This window comes from Leuciscus leuciscus (assembly GCF_965113295.1).
Source record: "Leuciscus leuciscus genome assembly, chromosome: 3".
Lineage (NCBI taxonomy): Eukaryota > Metazoa > Chordata > Actinopteri > Cypriniformes > Leuciscidae > Leuciscus > Leuciscus leuciscus.
Window position 1 is genome coordinate 64,615,849 of NC_138727.1, and position 10,269 is coordinate 64,626,117.

General features: G+C 47.0%; 1 protein-coding gene across 3 annotated transcripts in view; it reads left to right on the top strand.

Annotated features, from left to right (window-relative positions):
• LOC309495478 (uncharacterized protein) overlaps positions 1–9,713 on the top strand; it is a 33,670-nt gene extending 23,957 nt beyond the window's left edge. For all 3 annotated transcript variants that reach the window (XM_082165292.1, XM_082165293.1, XM_082165291.1), the window contains 4 exons: positions 8,682–8,753; positions 8,904–9,044; positions 9,134–9,265; positions 9,451–9,713. In XM_082165292.1, the coding sequence (XP_082021418.1) occupies positions 8,682–8,753; positions 8,904–9,044; positions 9,134–9,265; positions 9,451–9,479 (374 nt within the window). In that variant the 3' untranslated portion in view covers positions 9,480–9,713. The remainder of the gene's footprint in view (positions 1–8,681; positions 8,754–8,903; positions 9,045–9,133; positions 9,266–9,450) is intronic.
• Positions 9,714–10,269: the final 556 nt, after the last annotated feature.

Here is a 10,269-nt window from a genome sequence, read left to right on the forward strand (position 1 = left end):
TAATCAAGGGGGTGTGGTCACGGGAAACAAGGAGGCGGGACAAGAGGAGCACACGCAAACACAGGCCAGGACAGAGCCATGTGCTCAGACACAAGACAAACATAGAAACATGAATCCGACAACACAGACGAGGCAGGGCAGAACCCGGACAGATTTGCAGCTCAAGAAACACTTCTGATTATCATCAGTGATTATCCTCCGTTGAGAGTCTTCATATTTTTCTGGGAACCCTGATGTACATTTTATTTTTCAGGTTTCTTTGATGAACAAAAAAAGTTCACAAGGACAGTTTATTTGAAATAGAAATATTTCACGAGTTCACATCTACATATAACTAGATGTACCGCATCGCGGTACAAAATATGACCGCCGCTCAGGCCTGCACTGGCTTTCCACAAAAATAAATGACGTGGAGTAATTTGGCTGTATTGCGTGTTTATGTATATACCTAAAAAAAGTAATAGTATGTGCATGTCTGTCTGTGTGTGTGTGTGTGTGTGTGTGTGTGTGTGTGTGTGTGTGTGTATGTGTGTGTATTTGTGTATGTGTGTGTCTGTGTGTACATGTGTGCGCGTGTGTGTTTGTGTGTGTGTGTCTGTGCATGTGGATTTGTATGTGTGTGTATGGGTGTGTGTCTGTGTATGGGTGTGGCCCCCGGGGACCAAACGAAATTTTTCCGTAGAAGTCTAGTGGGGCTACATGCCCACCAAATTTCATGTTCCCCGGTGTTTCGGTGTCCCTGGTATCGTTGACGAAAAATTTACGGGGGCCCCAGCGCAGGGGGGGGGAAGTGGCCCCCGGGGACCAAACGAAATTTTTCCGTAAAAGTCTAGTAGACCAACATACCATAAAAATTTCTTCATCCTCGGTGCCACGGTTCAGGTAGTTATTTAGGAAAAACTGCATTTTTTGGGGTTTGGGGGGGCCCAGCGTGGGGGGGGAGTGGCCCCCGGGGACCAAACGAAATTTTTCCGTAGAAGTGTAGTGGGGCTACATGCCCACCAAATTTCATGTTCCCCGGTGCTTCGGTGTCCCTGGTATCGTTGACGAAAAATTTAAGGGGGCCCCAGCGCGGGGAGGGGGGAGTGGCCCCCGGGGACCAAACGAAATTTTTCCGTAAAAGTCTAGTAGACGAACATACCATAAAAATTTCTTCATCCTCGGTGCCACGGTTCAGGTAGTTATTTAGGAAAAACTGCATTTTTTGGGGTTTGGGGGGGCCCAGCGCGGGGGGGGAGTGGCCCCCGGGGACCAAACGAAATTTTTCCGTAGAAGTCTAGTGGGGCTACATGCCCACCAAATTTCATGTTCCCCGGTGCTTCGGTGTCCCTGGTATCGTTGACGAAAAATTTACGGGGGCCCCAGCGCGGGGGGGGGGGAAGTGGCCCCGGGGACCAAAACGAAATTTTTCTGTAAAAGTCTAGTAGACCAACATACCATAAAAATGTCTTCATCCTCGGTGCCACGGTTCAGGTAGTTATTTAGGAAAAACTGAATTTTTTTGGGTTTGGGGGGGCCCAGCGCGGGGGGGGAGTGGCCCCCGGGGACCAAACGGAATTTTTCCGTAGAAGTCTAGTGGGGCTACATGCCCACCAAATTTCATGTTCCCCGGTGCTTCGGTGTCCCTGGTATCGTTGACGAAAAATTTACGGGGACCCCAGCGCGGGGGGGGGAAGTGGCCCCGGGGACCAAACGAAATTTTTCCGTAAAAGTCTAGTAGACCAACATACCATAAAAATGTCTTCATCCTCGGTGCCACGGTTCAGGTAGTTATTTAGGAAAAACGGCATTTTTTTGGGTTTGGGGGGGCCCAGCGCGGGGGGGGAGTGGCCCCCGAGGACCAAACGAAATTTTTCCTTAGAAGTCTAGTGGGGCTACATGCCCACCAAATTTCATGTTCCCCGGTGTTTCGGTGTCCCTGGTATGGTTGACGAAAAATTTACGGGGGCCCCAGCGCGGGGGGGGGGGGGAAGTGGCCCCCGGGGACCAAATGAAATTTTTCCGTAAAAGTCTAGTAGACCAACATACCACAAAAATGTCTTCATCCTCGGTGCCACGGTTCAGGTAGTTATTTAGGAAAAACTGCATTTTTGGGGGTTTGGGGGGGCCCAGCGCGGGGGGGGAGTGGCCCCCGGGGACCAAACGAAATTTTTCCTTAGAAGTCTAGTGGGGCTACATGCCCACCAAATTTCATGTTCCCCGGTGCTTCGGTGTCCCTGGTATCGTTGACGAAAAATTCAGTAAGGTGACAAAAAAAAAAAAAAAAAAAAAAAAAAACTTTGACAATCCCTATATGACCGGCTAGCTACGCTAGCGGCGGTCATAATTAGTACAATAAGTTTATGCATATTTGGCGTGCTGTCCAGGGGGAGGCCTCCGAGCTCGGAGTTAGGCCCGAACCCAGAGTACTCCCCCCATAAAAGCCAGGTGAGCGCAGGACAGCAATCGTAAAATGATGTGAAACTAGATGTACCGCATTGCGGTACAAAATATGACCGCCGCTCAGGCCTGCACTGGCTTTCCACAAAAATAAATGACGTGGAGTAATTTGGCTGTATTGCGTGTTTATGTATATACCTAAAAAAAGTAATAGTATGTGCATGTCTGTCTGTGTGTGTGTGTGTGTGTGTGTGTGTGTGTGTGTGTCTGTGCGTGTATGTATGTGTGCGTACATGTGTGCGCGTGTGTGTTTGTGTGTGTGTGTTTGAGCATGTGGATTTGTATGGGTGTGTGTCTGTGCGTGTGGATGTCAGTGTGTGTGCATGCTTGCGTTTGTTTGTATTCCTGCATGTGTGTGTGTGACAGTATCATCCTAAACCAGCAACCCTTCGCTCAACAGCACCATCTACAGGCCGATGAGTGTACAGTCACTAAATGTGCACATAAATGAATTTATTTTATACCCCCCCATGGATGAAATTCTACAAAACTTAGCAGAGGATACCCCCAGAGGTTGTCAAGTTAATCATACACATGAAATATGGTGCAGTTCTGAACATCTCCACTGAAGATAGGGGCGATTAAAGCAGAATAATATTGCATTTTCATTTTTTATGGGAGGGGCGCAAATCACAAATGAGTGATTATGGGCTAGGTTGATGTGCCATAAAAATTTCTTCATCCTCGGTGCCACGGTTCAGGTAGTTATTTAGGAAAAACTGCATTTTTGGGGGTTTGGGGGGGCCCAGCGCGGGGGGGGGGGGGGGGGGGGGGGGCTGGGGGGAGTGGCCCCCGGGGACCAAACGAAATTTTTCCGTAGAAGTCTAGTGGGGCTACATGCCCACCAAATTTCATGTTCCCCCGTGTTTCGGTGTCCCTGGTATCGTTGACGAAAAATTTACGGGGGCCCCAGCGCAGGGGGGGGAAGTGGCCCCCGGGGACCAAACGGAATTTTTCCGTAAAAGTCTAGTAGACGAACATACCATAAAAATTTCTTCATCCTCGGTGCCACGGTTCAGGTAGTTATTTAGGAAAAACTGCATTTTTTGGGGTTTGGGGGGGCCCAGCGCGGGGGGGGAGTGGCCCCCGGGGACCAAACGAAATTTTTCCGTAGAAGTCTAGTGGGGCTACATGCCCACCAAATTTCATGTTCCCCGGTGTTTCGGTGTCCCTGGTATCGTTGACGAAAAATTTACGGGGGCCCCAGCGCGGGGGGGGGAAGTGGCCCCCAGGGACCAAACGAAATTTTTCCGTAAAAGTCTAGTAGACCAACATACCATAAAAATTTCTTCATCCTCGGTGCCACGGTTCAGGTAGTTATTTAGGAAAAACTGCATTTTTGGGGGTTTGGGGGGGCCCAGCGCGGGGGGGGAGTGGCCCCCGGGGACCAAACGAAATTTTTCCTTAGAAGTCTAGTGGGGCTACATGCCCACCAAATTTCATGTTCCCCGGTGCTTCGGTGTCCCTGGTATCGTTGACGAAAAATTCAGTAAGGTGACGAAAAAATAAATAAAAATAAAACTTTGACAATCCCTATATGACCGGCTAGCTACGCTAGCGGCGGTCATAATTAATCCCCCCAAAAAGTGCAGGGCATGAGAAGGTATTTACTAAAAACGAGCTTGACTGTTCGACCGGGAGGGCTCTCGCGACATCCGACGGGAACTTGGATGCTCACGGCATCGGACGGATAAGCCCATTTGGCAGTTGAACTGTCAACTCGATGACGCAAGATTTTTACGAGCGTGATTTGAGAAAGAGTTTAGCCATTCAACTGGGAGGGCCCTCGCAGCGTCCGACGGGAACTTGGATGCTCACGGCATCGGATGGGTAGGCCTCGCCAGCGGAAGGGAGGGCGTCCGCTGGACTCTGTCGGGGGGCTCGACCAGCGCTTCGAAGGGGGCTGGGACACGGGAACAGAACCCTCGCGGCCCGACGAATGGGGAGCCCACACAGCGACACGAGCACGGACGTCCCATGGCGACTAAGATGGGCAGACTCTCACTGCGATTCGAACGGAAGGGCTCGATCAGCGCTTCGGAAGGGGGACACAGCCCGGCCCTTGAACGAGGAGCCGTTACGTGTGCGAACGGGGGAGCCTGCCATTGTTTGTAAAAAAGCACTGAATTGTAGATGTTTATTGTATCGAGCTTGAACGCAACGAACCAAGTGATACTGGAAGTGGGTTGGAACTGACTGAGTGACAATGGATTGAGCGCAGCAGGTGATGGAAATGAACGATTTAATTATGGCTTGGTAAGCGTTTTGATGTGGAAGCGGCTGGATCTGATGTAGGTTTTGAACGCTTCTGATGTGGGCCGAGTAGGGATTTGAACATTGAGCGTTTATACTGCAGTAAATCAAACGAGACTGGTACAGTTGGATGGGGTTGGCGGATTGAAAATATAAACGTAAGTGAACTTTTTGCTCGATCAGTTTACTACTTGTTTAATGAAGAAAATATGGTTTCGATATCTACGATCTGTAAATATGAGATTGAAGTATGGGTATTTGAGTCGACGTTAGATGTGATAGTCAATTCGGAGCGGTGGAGAAAACCGAAGACAGCTAAGACAGACGTGCTTCCAGTGCGCAGACGGAGTTGGTGGAATGGTATGCGAGACAGTGTCGGAATACATTTGGCGAGTATGTCAATTGCAATAGATTAACTGGTATCCAGACGAGTGGGATAAGTTCTTGAATCCTTTAATGAGCAGGAATGTTTGAGATTTATTTATGGCGGGGGGCAGGCTTACCGTAGACTAATTTATTGAAAACTGAATGCTGGTTAGATAGCGCTTTTAAGCTTTTTATGCTTCTGGCACCAACGTCCTGAATTTCTGCAAAGAGTAATGGGAGAGTCAGCGATTTGATTTTGTGCTCCTGGAACGCGTTTGGCAGTTACTGTATTACAAACTGATCAAGCGGAGTTCCAGATGAGGCATCTGAGGAGTGGCAATTAACGCGGGTGAGTAAGAACGATCTTTGTTGATGCAGTGCATAGTTTAGTTTGTCGCGATGGACTAGGATTCTGTTAGTTGACCACTTTCCCCTCTGGGAAAGCCGTGACGACTATTGGAAGGAGCTGTCAACGGCTTAATCGAGGGGGAGAGAGAGATGTAATCGTAGAAAAAGGTTAAGCCATTCCACTGATTAGAGTAAGTTATCCATAAACTTAGGGCGAGGAGGTGCGTGATGAAAGGGCGGCCTTGCAGAATTATGTGTATAGCATCGTTTAGGTGGCCGAGCGGCGAGAAGAATTCGTGTTTGGAATTATTTGGGCAGTCTATGAGGTTGGACGGAAGGACTGCCTCCGCTGTGAGATCGATGCTTGCAGAGAAGAGAAAACAGATACATGCAGTGTCCGCTGTGAGACCAATGCTCGCTGGACAGAGAAGAGAGAAAAATGTATGCAGTGTCCGCTGGGAGACCAATGCTCGCTGGAAAGAGAAGAGAGTAAAATGGATGCATGCAGTGTCCGCTGGGAGACCAGTTCTCCTGCTGGAGCAGACCCATCCCTGCTAGCAGTAGAGAAAATGAACTGGAGTAACAAATCCTGTGGGAGCGAAGGAAACCTCACTGCTGTGGCAGTAGAGAATTAGCCAGAGAAACAGAGCTTGCGGGAGCATAGGAGACATCACTACTGCGGCAGGGGAGAAAGTAGTTAGAGTAACAGAAATCCTGAGGGAGCAAAGGAACCTCATTGCTGTGGCAGTAGAGAATTAGCCGGAGAAACAGTTCCTGCAGGAGCAGAGGAGACATTGCTGCTGCGGCAGGAGAGAAAATAGCCAGTAACAGAAAACCCATGAGAGCGAAGGAAAACCTTACTGCTGTGGCAGTAGAGAATTAGCCAGAGAAACAGAGCTCTTGCGAGAGCAGGAGACAGCCTTGTTACAGCAGCATAGAAAATTAGTTGGGGAAATAGAGTTCCTGCGGGAGCAGAGGAGACATCAATGCAGTGGCATTAAACAAGATTAGCTAAAGAAACAGGGCTCCTGCGGGAGCAGAGGAGACATCAGTGCGGTGGCAGTGGAGAAAATAGCCGAAGTAACGGAAAACCTGTGGGAGCAGAGGAGACATCACTGCTGTGGCAGTCGAGGAAATAGCCAGAGTAACAGAAAACCTGTGGGAGCAGAGGAAACATCACTGCAGTGGCATTAAACAAGATTAGCTAAAGAAACAGGGCTCCTGCAGGAGCAGAGGAAACATCACTGCTGCGACAGTGGAGAATTAGCTGGAGTTACAGAAAACCTGTGGGAGCAGAGAACATCACTGCTGTGGCAGTGGAGAATTAGCCGGAGTAACAAAACCTGCGGGAGCAGAGGAAACATCACTGCTGTGGCAGTGGAGAATTAGCCGGAGTAACAAAACCTGCGGGAGCAGAGGAAACATCACTGCTGTGGCAGTGGAGAATTAGCCGGAGTAACAGAAAACCTATGGGAGCAGAGGAAACATCACTGCTGTGGCAGTGAAGAATTAGCCAGAGTAACAGAAAACCTGCGGGAGCAGAGGAAACATCACTGCTATGGCAGTGGAGAATTAGCTGGAGTAACAGAAAACCTGCGGGAGCAGAGGAGACATCACTGCTGTGGAAGTGAAGAATTAGCCGGAGTAACAGAAAACCTGCGGGAGCAGAGGAAACATCACTGCTGTGGCAGTTGAGAATTAGCCGGAGTAACAGAAAACCTGTGGGAGCAGAGGAAACATCACTGCTGTGGCAGTGGAGAATTAGCTGGAGTAACAAAACCTGCGAGAGCAGAGGAAAACATCACTGCTGTGGCAGTTGAGAATTAGCCGGAGTATACAGAAAACCTGCGGGAGCAGAGGAGAATTAGCCGGAGAAACAGTTCCTGCAGGAGCAGAGGAGACATCACTGCTGTGGCAGGGGAGAAAATTAGCGAGAGAAACGGAAATCCTGTGGGAGCAGAGGAGACACTGCAGTGGCAGTAAACAAGATTAGCTAAGGGAACAGAGCTTCTGCGGGAGCAGAGGAGACACTGTTGCGGCAATGGAGAAAAAGCCGGAGTAAGATAAAACCTGTGGTAGCAGAAGAAAACATCACTGCTGCGGCAATGGAGCAAATAGCCAGAGTTACAGAGAACCGATGATTAACAACGTCAAGTACACTCTGATTTTTGATAACGATTGTTCGTTTATCTGTTGCTGGTTTCTAAGGAGACAGCTTACGTAAAAGACAACTCTTTGCCTGAATTTAGTTTAGGCACTTTGTGTTTGTTTCATTTTGTTTCATTTAAGGATCATTGAACTATTGGTGTAAAGCACATTGCTTGTAACCATGTATAAAAACATTTAAGCTATAACTAAGTTTCTACGCGATTTATGCAGATAAATTGCAGGACATGGTTAATGATACAAGTTAGGTTAAAGATTCTGAGCGCATGCGTTCAGCACGTAATGCACGAGGCCGCGAGCTACTGTAGGCCTACTTGTGAGTTTTAGTCACAAGAAAGCAGCGCGTTAATGACAGAATATAATTTGGACCGACACCATTTAAAACGTGTCCCCCTCGTTATAACTGAACGCGATGTGAAATTTAACCACGGAGCGGAGCGCTCGCGGTGTTCAGCCAACGGGGTTGAGAGCGTAGGCTGGTCGACCGGTACTGAATCTGCGGCGCTGCTCTTTGAGGGCCTGCGGCTTCGGCCTGGAGCTGTTGGAGAAGCCCGTTCTTTCGCGTGAAGAGGGCGGCATTGCCCGAAACACGAGCGTGGTGCTTGCAGGCCCTATGACCATTCTCCATGGCAGGGAAAAACGTTACTTGAATGATCTGGTTTAGAAAAAAATAAATAAAAATAAATGTGGAAGAAGATCGCTGGTATTTCGCCCGTGGTGGCAAAGACCCGTTTATTTGGCTTGACGCCCGCAATATAACACCCGAGGATTCTGGTAAATATTCCAAAAGGACGGAAAATTCCTTAATCGGATGGGAGCGCTTGATTCGGACATTTTGGCAAGATAGGGCGCAGCCAAATGCTGACAAACTTTCAATGAACAGAGATAGGTCTGCTGTGAATTTATACTCTGTCATTGAGTTGATTACTGATTAATCTCCAGCTGTGCATAATTTGGTTAATTATCTGAACCTGCTCCTCCCGAACTTTGTTAATAAAACATCATTTTGTAACATTATAAATGTCTACATTTTTAAATATATTCTATATTTTTCTAAATGTATGAATGCAAAAACAGATCATTCTACAGATCTTCTTTTTCTTCATCAGGTTTTTTCCTGCTGTCTAGTGAGTCTCATGGATGTGGTGTTGGATTAAAAAGAGAAAATAGGACCTGTGTCGGTAATGAGAACCTTGTGTGTTTTAATACAATCATAATGTGCCTAATACACAGTTAATGCTCTGTATGTCACTCAAAAGAGGGAATTTGTGTAACTGTAGTTATTAAACTTTGTAATGATATTTCTTTCTTGATTCCTGCCTCTCTTACAGATGAAGATGAGTGTGAGACGCAGATTCCGTGTGGCGAAAACGCTCAGTGTTTCAATACACATGGAAGTTACTACTGCACCTGTGATGAAGGATTTCAATCAAATCCACCCAATTTCACAGCAACAACCGGACAGTGTGTGGGTACGAGAGGGGTTTATCTGATAAACTATGATTACTAATGACTACTATGATTAAAATACTATGATTAATACCAACTGTTTCCCCAACAGATTTCAATGAGTGTCTTGAGAAGACCTCTGCATGCTCAAGTGATATGGTGTGTGTGAACACCGAGGGCTCTTATAAATGCACGTGTCCTGATGGATCTGATCGTGACACAAGACTAGACTCATCATGTGAAGGTGAGCGGCCTCACTCGTATTGCTTTCCATTGACTGTTAATCAAACCAAAGAACATTGTGTTCGGTGAGTGTTTGTGTCAATCTGCATTATGAGTTGCATGTGCGCTGATCTATCTGCTAATGTGCAGTGTAAAAAAAAGTATTTGTTGATTAATATATGAATTATATTTTGTTTTTGTGCACAGATATTTCACTGATGCATTTCTGTGTGTGAGTGTGGTTTGTTGAAAAGATGACGTCTGGCCTCTCCGTGTGGTTTAGATGTGGTCTATTGTCAGTCGACAGCGAAAGCCTTCACTTCTTCTGAGGAACTGATCAGCTGTGAATCTGATTTATATCATTTTTGAAAGCCTGTTTCTTCTCTCTTCATTTTCAGTGTTTGTAATGAATCTCAAACAGATGAGGACAAACTATGAAATGAGTAAATAAAAAGGTGAAACAAACACGTCTCTGTTTGTAGTGTTGAAGATGAAGACAGTCAGTATTGTGTGAACTTTGTACATTGAAGACTGAAGTATTGTGAAACAAAAGCTTCACAAAATGAGTACAAAACTCCAGCTGAAAGCTTCAGGGTCTGGCTTACCATTTCCTGAGTGTGTTTAGTCTTTCTTTCACACACACACACACACACACACACACACACACACACACACACACTGTCAAGTAAGTGATTTAATAATTATTTAAAATAAGTTGAAATTCTGTGTCTCTTTTCCTGACCTTTCCCATGACCCCGCGAACTGTGTGTGGAGGAAATACAACTTTAATTCCCATTAGTCCACGACAACTAAAGGAGACAGACAGAGAGAGTGTTTGTGTGTGTGTGTGTCTGTTTGAGAGTGAGTGTGTGTGTGTGTGTGTGAATGACCGGACTAATGCAGTAAATATTTATGTAACAAAAAGCTTGGGCACATAAAAGCTTAAAGACTCTGAGAGAACAAACGTTAGACATGAGGCCTTTATTTCTCTTAGAGCACTGAGTGGGCGGAGCCTGAGGCGAGCAG